Consider the following 14,113-nt stretch of genomic DNA (forward strand, 5'->3'; position numbering starts at 1 on the left):
TCCCGCCCCGGCCCCGCCCGCAGCTCCCGGCACACAAGGCACTGCTCTGCACAGCCCGTCAGGAAGTGTCGTTTTTATTTTTGGTTGAAGAGGCCAGAATGGAGAACAATGTCAGATGCACATTCGCAGCCGTCGGACCCCACTCGTGTGTGTGGCAGCGGCAGGGACGGTCCGAGGAGGCAGGAGGTCACGGCCGGGGACGGGGAAGGTCACACGATTAAGTCGGTCCGAGTGCACAAAACACAGAGGAAGTAGGGCAGTTGCCATTAAGACTTTCCAGGTTTGGTTGTTTGATCCGTATCACTGTCCTTGTGACTGACTACAGGATGTGCCAACACGGCCCATCTTTCCCTCTCCTCTGCATTCAATGTTGCCTTTTCTGAACTTTTAAAACTATAAACAGAATCTTGACTTGTCAAGTCTCACTTCATGGTGTTTGGACTCTGCTACAGAGCACAGATAGTTTTAACAAACAGCCTATGGAAAACAGACACAGATCATCTGCCTTCCCAGTTCTGTTCCGCCTTCCCATTAATCCAAGTATTAATACACCTCCCACCAGCTGAAATCGCACATTTGCTCTAAGTCAGGGCCTCATATGCAAAGACAACAGCACTTCAGGTCTATATCCCTATGCAATCATCTTCACAAGAGGTAGGGCACAGGGTTTATGTTCCAAGTTACTTCCTAAACCTTAAGATGTTTCTTTACTGCTTTCTCCCCACAGGAAAGTCACTTTGGTGACTTCTGTACTGAAACAGAGACAATTCTTGGTGGGCACTCTGCCACACATAATAAAAGAAAAACAACAACCAATTCACTAAGTTAGTAGAGGCAAAATCCGCAGAAAGAACAAAAAAATAAATTTACATCTCTATCCCATTGTGTTGTCAGACTCTTGTTGTGTTCCATTTACATCATGGCTAACCAGGTCCATAAGAAAAACAAGAAAGTAACTATGAAATAAATAGATGCTGACACTCGTGGGATTTCAGGGTGTTACAATTCATCGTTTTTCCTGCTTTCTCCTCCAGCTTCTGCCTTCTCTTTTTTGGACCCTGTGTAATGAAGCAAACTCAATTTCACACTGCAGTGGTTTTCACAGTGCACAAAGCAGCACAGAGAGTCTCCCACATTCGCAAAATTTGCCACGAAACTTGCAGTCCATGGTACAGAGGTTTTGGGGATTGATACTCAGCCCCATGGAGCTGAAGACATGAACTCTCTGCCCCTGTTAACAAGTGCTGCCCTAGCAGCAGGAGGGGCACAGCAGCTCTCAAGCAGAGCCAGTCTCACAGCCATGGGACTGGCTGCAAACTGCAGGGACAGGGGCACAAAGCAGCAGTGGCGCGTAAGAATTGCACTCTGAACAACAAAAACATAGGAACAGCAAGGAACCAAAATTTGTATTCCTGTTCGCAGAATTAACTATGGATCAGCACAGTTAATTCTGCAAACCAGAATTATTTGGGGTTTGAAAAAATTCAGGGGTTCTAATCTGCAAAGGAGCCCCCAGACACCTTGCACTTCCAGCTCCCAAGTTCCAGATTGTTAGCAAAACTTTTACCCACCAGAGTCTGATCCAGGCTTATCATCTATTGCTGCTTTCTCAGCTGTAGGAGGTTCCTTGGCTGGATCAATATCCTCTGGTTTGTCTACATTTAAAGCAGAAAGAAACACAAGTCAAGGGAGAACACAAAGGAGACAAGGTGCAAAGAGATTAGGTGAGTAAAGGTGAGCCAGCTGTGGTGCCTCAGCAGGACTGTAATAGTTCACTCTCACAGCAGATCACTCTACAACACTCAGAGAAGCACCACAAAACTGCTCCGTATTCCCCTCTGAGTGCCAGGCTCTATGTCCCCAGAAGCCCTGGAGCCTGACTGGTTGCACAGGCAAGTGACCTTTGTAGCTGGCTATGAGCAGAATCCCTTGCTCAGACCAGAGGAACCGGCAGGAATGCTGACAAACAGCACTCCAGATTTAAAAGGACCGGGGCACTTGGGACCTGAGGATCTTACAAAGTTAAAAAAACTGTACATCCTAGTGCCCCAAGAGATTTTTTCTCCTGGGGTCCATCTAGGCCACAAACATTTCTAATCAACAATTCATTCTACTCATTGATCTAGGACAGGACCTTGAGTATTTGGCTCTGCACACTGAAGTGCAGTCAATGGATTATCTTTCCTAGAATTCAATCAGCCAGCAAGACAGCTACTGACTGTCCTGGGAAGTTTATACATAATTTCTGTTTCTTTACAAAAAACCAAACAAATGGTGGTTTGGCAATACATAGATATTCCCAGCTGTCTTTGGAAATTAAGAGCAAACTCAATCTCACAGCTAACTACTGGCCTCCCTTCTTTAGCTCCCTTTCAATCAAGAGAAACACCATTATATATAATATAAAATTATATAATAGGGAGTTACCTACATGCTCCCAACCTGCTACTTACCTTCTTGTTTCCCCTCCGTGGGAGGGATAGTATTCTCAGTCTCAGGGGCTGCTGTAGTATTCTTGCCTGAATCAGTTTTTGTGGCATTCTTCTCCCTTTTGGGTTTGGGTTTTGCAAACTTGGCTTTATTCAGGAGATACTGCACTTCCCTGTCCAGGGCTGCTATCTTGAACTCTATATCTTTAGAGAGCAGCACAGGTTTCTCAGTAGGAGTGAGCTTGTTCTGTTCAGCCAGCGTCTCATTTTTCCAAATCTGTGGAGCGCGAGGGAAGAGGTGCTTTTGGAATGCTTCTGGGTTCCAGGAACTGCTGTATATCACAGTATCTCAAAGTCACTGCCCCTGGCTATTCTGCTTTACTCAGGACAGCTCTCCTCCGTGCTACATTTCCACCAGCCTCTCAGTTACCCAGACAAAGGACAAAGAGAAACAAAACCCAGTGCCTGCCTTTAAAAACCAAGTGCAGTCAGATCACTGGGCTCCACCCCCACCCCAGAGACAATTCCACATGCAACACAGGAACCACTGAGACACACAAAAGGTTTGCTGGTGGTACGAAAACAAAACACGCACAATCTATTCCATGACCTTGAGTGAAAGTATAGGGCAGGAAACATAACCCAAACTGCCACCCCACCCTCCCCCAGCATCACTCCATCCTTTAGTACCGTTGTTTCATTGATGGCTTTTTCCAGTGTACTCAGTTCCACTTCTGTGAATATCTGGTCAGACTCTGGAATCATTCGGGCTCCCCTTGTAGATAAGAAAGCTTATTTTTGTTAAGCCAAGCAGACAGCACCTTGGCAACTCTGTGGTTACAGCTCCAGTAATACAAAAACATCACAGCCACCACGCTGGACCCTTCCTGCCCCCCATTTTGGACAGAGCTCACGTGAGCCTGTTCACAGGTACCGCAGAAAGGACACCAGGGAGCACCAAGGTTCTGCTCGCCTTTTCTCAGGAAGTGCCACTGACTTTCAGACCACATTCTCTCTGGTCTCATTCTGCTGGCAGCTCCTACATGACCAGTTGCATGACATTCCTTCCCAAAAGCCTGCCCTTACCTGAGGAAGATGGTGGAGTGATTGAGCAGACTTTCCAGAGCAGCCAGGCGTTCCGGCCACTTTCTCCTTTCCTCAACACGGAAGAAAAGGTTCCTACAAAGCTTTTTCAGCTCTGAAAGCTTGTCTTTCAGCTCCTGAAAATGGGGGAGAGGAGAAAGGAGACAGTTAGTTTGACCACTGTCTAACACTGGCAACTTCAGAAGTTATAACCGCATTTGTTGTTTGCTCTATCAAATACACCATTCCAGCGCAGTACAAAGAGCCACATGACTAAGCTTTCAGTGGAATCAACAGGTTCCTGCTGAAGCTTTTGTAGAAACATCCACAGCTGGAACAACTTCTTATTTTGTTCTGTGCATAATGCACTGAGGAAGCAAGAAGCTCTCAAGAACCAGGTTACAAAGGTTCTGTCAGCCTCTGTGGTCATTTCCATGTCAGCGACAGCTGACTGGTATCCTGACTGCACGCAGCAATACCTTTGTTGCAGCTGCATAGCCCTCTTCCTCCATCCAACTGGAAGCCTCATTAAGCTTTTTGGAAATTTCTTCTCTCTGCTCCTCTGTTGAGACAAACTGATACTCCTCTTGGTAAAGCTTGTCCTAAGAAAACAGAGCGAGCACTCTGGTCAAACACCACTGAGCCTGGAAGCATATAACAACCAGAGCACTCACTTGCAACTGGGCAGGGGTGCTGCCTGCACCTACCCAAATCTGAGCTCTGCTCCTAGCATTGCCAGGAGCATAATGGTAATACAGCAGGTATAGATACACCCACATCCCATGATGGTAACGCTGCAACAGTCATTATTTAACACACACGTAACACTAGTTGCTTCTTCTGCACAACAGTTCCTGAGAAGCTGTAGCTTCTTTACAGTTGGGGTCAATTGTTCAATGTGTTAAACATGCTGAAGGGAAGGCTCATTTTGTATTGAGGGAACATGGGCCTGGGAAGCCTAATGGCATTAGAAAAAGTGACTGAAAGACAAAACCTGGGCTCTTCAAATCAGCTTCCCCCAGCTCTAACAACTCCCCTGCACTCAGATTAGCCAAAAGCTGTGCAGAACACTTCTACTGCTGTCGTGGAATTCTCATTTCTTTATATCCCTCTCCTACCTGGGTCTCAAAGATGAATGACTCCAAGCTGTTGGCTGATTTTTCTCTTTCCTGTTTCTCTAGATCTCTGATCGTCAAGTCTTGGAGTCTAACATGCAAAGAGAACAGAAATCAAAGGTAGCAAGTGCCTTTGGTTGAGCAGCACATCACACACACCAGTTTCTGAGGTCAGCAGTGCTCTATGTGAGCCATCACTATTCCAAAGCAATTCACTTCCTTTATCTAGAGTTCTAACTTAGCAGAGCCAGTCCAAACCTACTTTTTCATCGAGCTCTTCAGTTCATCTTCCACCAGGTCAGGCACATCGTTTACATCCAGCTCCATGGTGATCTCATGGACAAGCTTCTGCTTCTTAGGTACTTTGATCTTCTCTTCCTCTGTTTTGGTAGCTGTGCTGTCACTGGAACTTTTGGATGGTTCTTCCTCTTTTGCAGTTTCCCTATTTTCTTTGGTACCCTGTAACACAAAGTACATTCTCAAGCAAGGGAACAGATCTTCAGATTCTGCAACTTTTTTTAAAGGCATGGCACTTCAGAGAAGGGAGAATTTCACTGAGGAAATGCCGTTTCTTAGGTATTAAAACCAGTCCCATTCCTTCAAGCTGGTGCTCACCTGAGGCTCTAATTTCTCGCCTTCTTCCTTTCTCTGTGACTCTACTTTCGGAGAGGCAGTTTCTGCTTGACCTGAAGACTGCTGTTTCTCTTGTTCCTGCTCTTCACCAGCATCTGCAGTACTGCTTTTCTGGTCTTGCTTCTCCCCCTGCTCTTCTTTACCTGTTTCTGCTAGGCTCTCTTCCTCTTCCTGGTCATCACAAGCAAGTAAAGGGGAAAGCAAAACAGGGTTTTAAATTAAGAAATTCCACGCAATGTTTCCCAGAACAGGTATTTCTACATAATTGCCACAGCAAGACAAAAGGGCTTCCTTTCTGGAGCAGTCGCCCTGGGGCTCACCTGAACTGAGTCTGTCAGGTTCTCTCCGGTCTCTGGTGTAGGGCCACCACCCCCAAACAGGCTTGAGATGGTGTTTCCAAGTTCTGTTGATGGGAGACAAAAAATTCAGAATGTTACATATCCAGAGGAAGAAAGTAATCTTCAGCTCTCAGTCTTCCCCTCACAACCACAACGATCACCAAGGGGCTCCCTTGGTGGTGTAGGTGAGCTTTACGTGCTCCAAACTCATCCTTCTCCAACCTCCCTCCATGTCCCTGTGTGCACAGACAGCCACCCATACAGTCAGACTGTGTAAGTTCCACACCCCAAACCCAAAGAAACACAATGCTTGCAGTTATCTCAGCCACTACAGGTAATGAAACAGTCAGCACGAATATCAGAGTTCAGCGTTTACTTGTCAGTGTTGACTCCTCCTCCAGCTTGTCTTCCACCAAAGTCTCAAACACAGATTCCACCTTGGAAATAGAAGCTCAGGATTAGTTTTAAGTAGGGACCAGAGAGAAGGACAGTACTGAAAATTACATCAGCTGACAACCATCCCAGTAGGTGGTGCTTACCCGGTCAAGGCTCAGTACACCACTGTCATCCATGTTGAAGTGTGCTTTGATGCCTTTGGATTCATAGTCCGAGTGCTTCTTGAAACTGTCCCCAACTCCCTTTAGCCTCACAGTAGTGAGATTGAGAGAACCAAAAACTCTGATGACACAGAGACAAAAAGCAGAGAGAGCAGTCAGGATAATAGTGCTACAGAACAGCCAATCCCTGCTCATGCTCATGCTGGCAGCGATGGGCAACTGCAAAAAGCAGGAACTGGCAGAGCTCGGTTTGCTAAAGGACATGCAGCTCGGAGAACAGTTGTGCCAGTTAGACACACTGGCAATACATTTCCAGCCAGGCAAATTGCATTGCCACAGAGCTGCCAGCTCAGGTGCTGGGCTCAACTCACCGCAAGTCATCCTGGTTCAGGAATGTCAGATCTCCGTAGTTGACATAGAACTCAAAGTCATCAGTGTAGCGGTTGAAAGTGATTACTTTGCGCTGGGGATAGGGCGCCATGCGCTGGAACAAAATCCTCTTGTTATGCTTTAAACTCTTGGATTTATCCTCCTCCTCAACTTCACGAGTAAACTCCACCTGTATCACAAACAGAAAATAAGACTCAGCAACTGCAAACTGTGGCATCTTACATCAGCAGCATTCAGCTGCTCTGCTTCATGCAAAAGTTGGGGGGCAGGAAAATATTCCTCAACTGATATTTGCATATGCCTGGCTCCTTGGATACTGCATTTCTGTTATACAGAAGACTTCCTTCTGCTTTCTTTATTAGATTGGCAGAAAGGTCTCCAGAGCTTCTATACTCAAAGGAAGCCAACAGGTTCCAACCTGGATCATTTCTCCCAGCACAGCCCTGTACCTTACACAAGAGAAGGAAAGCCAAAGGTTACCTGGATAGGAAACACAGCAGCATCCCGAACAATGAAGGGCTTCACCTTAAAGGCTTTGCTCAGAGCAGCTGCCTGGTAGACTGCACCCATAGCAGCAGCCTCATCGGCATTGATATTTTTGCCCAGCTCTTCTCTACGAAGGGAAAAGCAACAGACATGAAGTTTGCAGCCTTTCCATAAACAGCAGCTTGTCAATGGCAGACAGACTAGAAGGGAGGGGCCTCACATACTCACTTGCCCACAGCTTTCAGCAAAACCTCCTGCACTTTGGGGACCCGTGTGGCACCGCCAACTAGAATCACCTGGTCAATTCCATCCTGGGGATTGGAAACAGTCACCTTGTCTTAAGAAAGCAATTTTGGAAAGCTAAGTCCAGGGCTTCCTTATGCTCCTTCCCCGGTCACCACATGCTGACATGGTGCTCTGAGAACACCCACACTACACTCTGCTGTCCCCGTGCAGGCCAGCACCCAACAGATCTCAGACAGACATCAGCCGTGCCAACAACGAGGCACCTGGGGTCAGGTCTGTCAAACAGGGACTATGTGACTGTGGCTTCAAGCCACCTGAAACATGGGGCTTGATTCAAAATTAAGACAAACGATAGTTCAATACCAGAGGAGACAGTGACCCCAAGAGCCAGTTGGACCAGAACAGACAGAAATCCAGACTCTAAGAGATAACTCAGTGTCTTGCATTGAGTACCAGAGCCCAAGGCTGCTCAAGAGAGTTATGGCACCCTGGAAAGCGAGCATTTAACCCCACAGTGACTCCCTCCAAAGGACTGGCTCAGGTTTGGTCCAACTGCAGCCCACTACAGGGCTCCCTTTAGGGAGTGTGCAAAGGAGAAGCCCAAACACCAATAATTCTGTTTTCAGACTCATTCAGTTAAAACTTCAGGAGTGAGATCAGAACCAGTATCCAAGACAAAAAGAGGAAAAATCATTATTTCAAACCTACAGCACAAGAGTAAAGTGTTTTAAGAGAAAGAAGCCCCTCCTCCAAGTCCTTAATTTCAGGTGGATAGTGCAGGGGAAGTGTGACACACTCCTGCTGGACACTGCACCAGGCAAACTCTCTGTAGCATCAACATCACTGTCACAATAGCAGGCATCTACCTCCCAACAGTCCTGATAACACAACCACTGATGCCTCAATCATGATGTGACAGCAGCTCCACACACAGAAGCTTCAGGCTTGGTAATGCATTTTCTTAAACACACCATGTTCATCTCTGCGCTACTCAGAGCCTGCTGCACGGGTCCTGGGACACGCTTGAACAAGTCAGAGCACAGATCCTCAAACTCCTGTCTTGAGACCTTGGCTTTGAAGTCTATGTCATCCAGTAGTCCCTCGATCTGTCCAGAAAAAAAAAAAAAAACAGCCAGAATTAAATTAATTGTGGAGCATCCTCCAAGCAAAATCTTTGCCCAGTGTGCAAAAAGTTCTGGCTTTTGTAACATACAACAGACCTGACCAAACTCATCTGAACCCTACCATTGCTAAGGTGATGAGAGGATGGAACATGGGTGTAACGGACAGCTTCTCTCAGTGAAAGTTTATTTAACATACTTGACACGAATAACTCTTCTTCAATCCACTCAATCACCGGTGCTACCAAGCGGGCACAAGCTGAGAGGGACCACCGGGAGCGATGCTCCTCAGCAGACCTGCGCTGCAGAGGGACAATGTTCCCTTACACCAGTCCTCAACCCACCCCACGCTTAGCCCAAAAAAAGCAGGAACCCCCGGCAGAAGGTCAGACCTGCGCCACGTGGTCGGCATTTGCACTCAGCACAGTTTTCAGGCGGTTGGCCTCCTTCAGCAGCTTGGCCATGGCCCGAGGATTCTTCCGGACATCTTTTGAAGGGTGCTGCTCATTAAAGAGTTTGGCCAAGTAGTCCCGGAGACGAAGCTCCATCTCTAAACCTCCAAGAGTACGGTCAAACCTGAGCAGACGAATGAACAGAGGTGTAATAACCGAAACCAAATTGAAATACAAACAAATTTCATGTAATATTTCACAAATATGCAGAGCAGCAAGTGGTCAAAAGTAGCTGCAGTATTATCAGCTGTGATGACTTTGAAAGAACAATGGTTGTCCCCAAAATAACACATTATAATGAAAGATAGAAAGAAGAGATTCACCACCACAACAGCCTTTCAACGGGAAATTCCATTACATTTGAGGTAAATGCCATATTGCCAAGCAAGTCAAACAGCTGAGAAGCCAAAGGACAACAGTATCAGGTCCCAGGGATTTTCTTGAAAACAGCAATATAAACGCTTTGGAGTTAAAATTGCAGGGCTGGGTATGCACAGCACCCCCCTCTTTATGTGGCAATACATTAAGTACACTGCATTTTCATTCGTCTCTAGAAGTGTATTCCTCTTTTTCAAACTGATACACTCTATATAGGTTACATGAAATGGAATAGGCTTACATGGCTTGAGGCTATCAAAAAGCAAGCCTAAAGCAAACTAAGTACACTGGTTCCCTCCTGGGCTCCTGGAAGTTCTCAGTTACCTTCTGCACAACAGAGCAATACCAAAATTATTCCCAACTGGAACCTTCTCGCTCTGAATGTTTCCCCCTCAGCCATCCAAATTACTGTACTGACGCCTTACTGCAAAATTCTACGTGATGAAGAGGTTGTGAAACAAATGGTTTCTTTCCTGAGACCTGTGGGGTTTGTGCAACTCACGTGGAATTCTTACCCAATGCCCTGGATCTGCAATTGAGGTTGAGTTCCCGAGTCCTTAGTTTTCACTGTCTGATACGTAACAATAGTACAAACAGTGCTTCCTGCTCCCATGTCGTAAAACATGATATTCTGAAAAGAAAAGTTGGGACAGTGAAGCAGAAGCAGCTGGATATCCCCCACAAATAAGGAAAGAACCCTTTCAATGTGATACAGGTCACAACTATCCACTCCCAGACTGACATTATACCCTGAGGGCAGGACTCATACTTTGACCAAACACAGGAGATGTTCAGGGTTACCTCTGACAGAAGGAGACAAGAAAACTTCTCATCTATTTCATAGTTCAAAACCCAAAGTTTTGCTCTTTCTTCAGCCTCAGGAAAATCAAGTACTTTTCTGAGTTGGTGTTCCAATACTTCAAGTAATCACTGCAGTTATTTCCCCCAGTTGATGGGCAAGGAACAAATATAGGTTTACAAAAAGGGAGCTCACAGCACCTGCCCTCACTCCAGAAGCTTTCGGGCTTCAACATGTGCACACAGGGTTTAACTTTCTTTGTCTTGTTGATGAACACATGAAAACAGAGGAGACTGGCTGACCAGCAGAGTCCACTTTAAGTTCTTTGGATTTTTTCTGCAGCACTTTCTCCCCTGCATGCAGGCAACTTGGCAGGACTCTCCGCATCTCCCAAATGCACCTACCTGTGCTGTGGCATTGATGTCTTTCCTCCTAAAAACCCCGTAGTTCAATGCTACAGCCGTGTTGTCGTTGATCAGCTGCAGCACCTTGAGGTCAGCCATGCGGGCAGCATGCAGAACTGCTCTCCTCTCCGCTTGGTTGAAGTAGGCAGGAACTGTGATCACTGCATCTTTGATGGGCTGCTCTGAAACAGTTGCAGGGAACCCTGCATCAGCACAGCCACATGCAAAGACTTGTTGAGATGGAGTGACAGCAGCAAACCCAGAGGACCCAAGGTGAAGACTTGTACAGAATGTAATCCTGCAGCAGCAGCCAGGATGCCTAGGGATAAATCTCTGTAGCCTGCTGAAACCAAGCAGACCTGGCATATTCGCACAAAGCCACCAGTCTACTGATCTCTCTTTCATATGTCAGGATACTCTCAGATGCTCTGGGCAGCCTTCCATTTCAACAAATACTATATTAATGGAGCCTTACATTATCACTGGATCATATCCACTCTCCAGTAAAAAGTCTTTGGACTGGCTGCAGTGTCACTGACCACATGACAAAGCCTCCTCCAGTTTCCATTACTATGGTGTTTCATTAGCAACAGCACAAAATAGACATGACGGCCTCTTCTCTGTTAGCAAGTTTCACAGCAAAGGGCCGTTTTTGCTCTTTTAGTTCAGCTCCAGCAACAAGTCTCCATCCAGAACAGCTACAGCATAGCCTTCACAGAGCCACTTCCACCCTCCCCTGCAGCCACTTCCCATGTGCCTCCACTCTGATCACACATGTGAGAAAGAAAACACTTTTCTCCAGAGACTGCCTGTAAGGCTTCTTCATTGCAAGGCTAGGTGGTAAATGGGGTGTCTGCCCCCAAGAGCAGGATTAAGATCCCAAACTTGCATCAGATTAGAAACAAATGGTAACTAGATAACTGCTAAGTCTTGCTGACAGTCTACAGCTGGAGAGAACCAACATCTTGTTTCTAAAACCCTGGGTTTCTGAATGCTTTTGATCTCTACTCGAATCCTATAATGGACAAACACATATACGCACAGACAAGAAAAAGCTAAATCCTTCCAACCTGCAAATTCCTCAGCCAGACCACGTGAATAGTTCAGGACCATCCCCAGCATCTCCTCAGGAGAATACTGTATTGTTCTACAATAGGGAAGAAAATTATGGCATCAACAGTGAGCTGCAGAAGCCTGGCAGCCAAAGCCCATCCCACAAAGAACCTAAAAGCAGCCACTTACGGGGACAACTTGAAGATAACAGTCTGTCTTGTCTCATCCTTCACCAGCTCGTGCTCCGGGAATCGGGACCGGTACAGCGCCACGTGGGGATTATCAATCCGCTTACCCAGCAGATCCTGGAAGTATCGGAATGCCACCCTGGGGGTCCTTATGGACTGCAGAAAAAAAAAAAAACAAACCTACATCACCCACTTGCATTCCTTCAGCTATGCTGTTCTCAAACCAACCCCTCCCAGACTATGTGGGGAACAACTCTTGCTATGGGAGTAGAAGCACACACCGCTACCCAGAGCCAATAACACATCAAGGAGATGAGAAGCACAGGACAACAATAAAACACTGGCTTGGACATTTATCACAATGCAGGGTACATGTATTCTGAGAACAGGAACTCTTACCATCCCCAGCGCGCTATCACCAAAGAGACGCTCATTCTCTTTCAAAGAAACAGCCACGGGTGTTTTCCTTCGTGACTCCCTGAGGAGAGAGAGGGAGGAATAAACCAGTTGAAACAGGTGAACGTTCCAGTCTCCAGTGAAAAGTGATGCTGATCCCATTCCAGAAGGACTAAGGGAAGGTGCTTGGATACCTGCTGTGGAGAGGGGGGCCAGCCCCTTCTCAGCTGAGGGGCTACCAGAGAAGCCCCCCCACCCCCTCCAGTGCTTTGATAAGACTTTATTTTTCCTGTCCTCCACCCATAAGCAAGGCAAGACAGTTCCCTCATTCTGTCTATGACTGCCGAATTTCAGGGAGGTGGGTGAGAAATCTCCTTGTTATCTCCAAACTCCCAGAAACCAAGGATGTTCCTGATCATATGTCCTCTCTCACCTACAGATTCTTCACTTAGTGGCTTGAGGATGGGCTGCAGCAGCAGCTGAATGCAAGAAGAGATTTACCTGCGTTACGAGTGTTGGCCCTGAACAGCTGCAGCAAAACAAATCCGGCCCTGGGCTCCCTTGTGGGGAACTAAGAATCAGGGGACAGGGGGAAACAGGGTGCCCTTTTGGATTTGCACCACAACGTGTCCTTAACCACGTGGGCTTTCGGCACTTGCTCGAAAGGCACCCAAAATGCAGCCAAACACCTCAAAGGTGAGTTAACAAACTGCCCTGGACGATGTCCCGCAGCTGCCCACCTGGGGCAAGAGTGAGCCACGACCCTGCGTGGCAGGATGGGAGCCTTCCTCTGGCAACGGAGGAACAGCGACGGCCGAGTCTCAGCCACCCTCATTTCCCGGCCGCTCCCGCCGCCGGCGGTGGGGCCGCGGCAGGACAGAGCGGATGCCCTCCGGTACACCTCCCGGGCAGGACACACCGGATCCCCGGCCGGTACACCTCCCGCGCAGGACACACCGGATCCCCTCCGGTACACCTCCCGCGGCAGGACACACCGGATCCCGCCGGTAACCTCCCGCGGCAGCACTCGGCGGGCTGGAATAGCCACTCACTTGTTCAGGACGATCTCCATGGGCACCCCAGGCTTCACAATGGCGATCTTCATCGACTCGCTGCCCACGTCCACCGACATCACCGCCACCGGCTCTGGAAACACACCTCGGTGAGAACGTGCTCCCGTTGTGGGGCGGCCAGGACAAGGACGGGCCCGGACAGGGCGCTGGGGTGGGGGGGAGCACTTAAGCACCGGCCGCTCCTCCCGCCAGCCCCGCACCGTCGGCGTCCCGGCCCAGGCTGGGAGGCCCGGGGAGCCGCCGCCTCCCCGCACGTACTGCGGCGGGCAGGAGCCAGAAGAGAAGCAGCCAGGGCAGCGCCAGCCGGGCAACCGCGCCATGCTCGGCACCGCTGGGCTGGACTCGGCTGAGCGCGGCTCAGCTGGACGCGGCTCAGCTTAGCTCGGCCCTGCTGGACTCGGCGGGGTTCGGTCAGGCTCGGCTGGACTCGGCTGGGCCCGACCCGGCGCGCGGAGCAGCCCGCCGCGGCGGCCCCGCCGTCTGGCCCCGCCCCCGCCCGCACGCGGCGCGCGCGCCATTGGCGCGGCTGCCAGGCAAGCCCCGCGCGCCAATCCCGCAGCGCGAGCGCACCCATTGGGCCACGTCCAGGGAAGCCGGAAGCGGTCACGGCCGAGAGCCGCGGCCCCATTGGCCGAGAGTACCGGGGGCGGGGCCGGCCCGAGCGGCGCGCGTGCTGGCATCGCGCGTGCGCTTGCGCGCGGCACGGCAACCGAACCCGCGCGCGATTCCGGCGGCACAGCGCGTGCGCGCCTCTGCCGGCCGGGGGGCCGCCTCGCGGCCACGCCCCCTGCCGGCCACGCCCCTGCCGGCCACGCCCCCTGCCGGCCACGCCCCTTATAGACCGTGCCCCTTATAGACCGTGCCCCTTATAGACCGTGCCCCTTATAGACCGTGCCCCCTACAGACCGTGCCCCCTATAGACCGTGCCCCCTACAGACCGTGCCCCCTACAGACCGTGCCCCCTACCGACCG

The 14,113-nt window shown here is 49.3% G+C and overlaps 1 protein-coding gene across 2 annotated transcripts; it reads right to left on the minus strand.

Annotated features, from left to right (window-relative positions):
- Positions 1 to 57: 57 nt before the first annotated feature.
- HYOU1 (hypoxia up-regulated 1) lies at positions 58 to 13,627 on the minus strand. Of its 2 annotated transcripts, none has more exons than XM_039564920.1 (24): positions 13,402 to 13,627; positions 13,121 to 13,217; positions 12,072 to 12,150; positions 11,674 to 11,828; positions 11,502 to 11,578; positions 10,432 to 10,613; positions 9,744 to 9,859; positions 8,791 to 8,974; positions 8,249 to 8,383; positions 7,260 to 7,342; positions 7,026 to 7,158; positions 6,527 to 6,714; positions 6,138 to 6,276; positions 5,975 to 6,035; positions 5,581 to 5,663; positions 5,243 to 5,431; positions 4,890 to 5,086; positions 4,631 to 4,718; positions 3,992 to 4,114; positions 3,516 to 3,649; positions 3,120 to 3,204; positions 2,454 to 2,706; positions 1,572 to 1,655; positions 58 to 1,058 (listed from the first exon to the last, which is right to left on the minus strand). In XM_039564920.1, exons 2-24 carry the CDS (start codon positions 13,198 to 13,200, stop codon positions 1,000 to 1,002), a joined length of 2,907 nt encoding a protein of 968 aa, XP_039420854.1. In that variant the 5' UTR covers positions 13,201 to 13,217; positions 13,402 to 13,627; the 3' UTR covers positions 58 to 999. The 2 variants fall into 2 exon arrangements, with proteins under 2 accessions (XP_039420854.1, XP_039420855.1); XM_039564921.1 differs by having other exon boundaries at positions 13,121 to 13,214; positions 13,399 to 13,627.
- Between the last annotated feature and the right edge of the window lie 486 nt (positions 13,628 to 14,113).

Source organism: Corvus cornix, chromosome 24, assembly GCF_000738735.6.
Source record: "Corvus cornix cornix isolate S_Up_H32 chromosome 24, ASM73873v5, whole genome shotgun sequence".
Taxonomy (NCBI): Eukaryota; Metazoa; Chordata; class Aves; order Passeriformes; family Corvidae; genus Corvus; species Corvus cornix.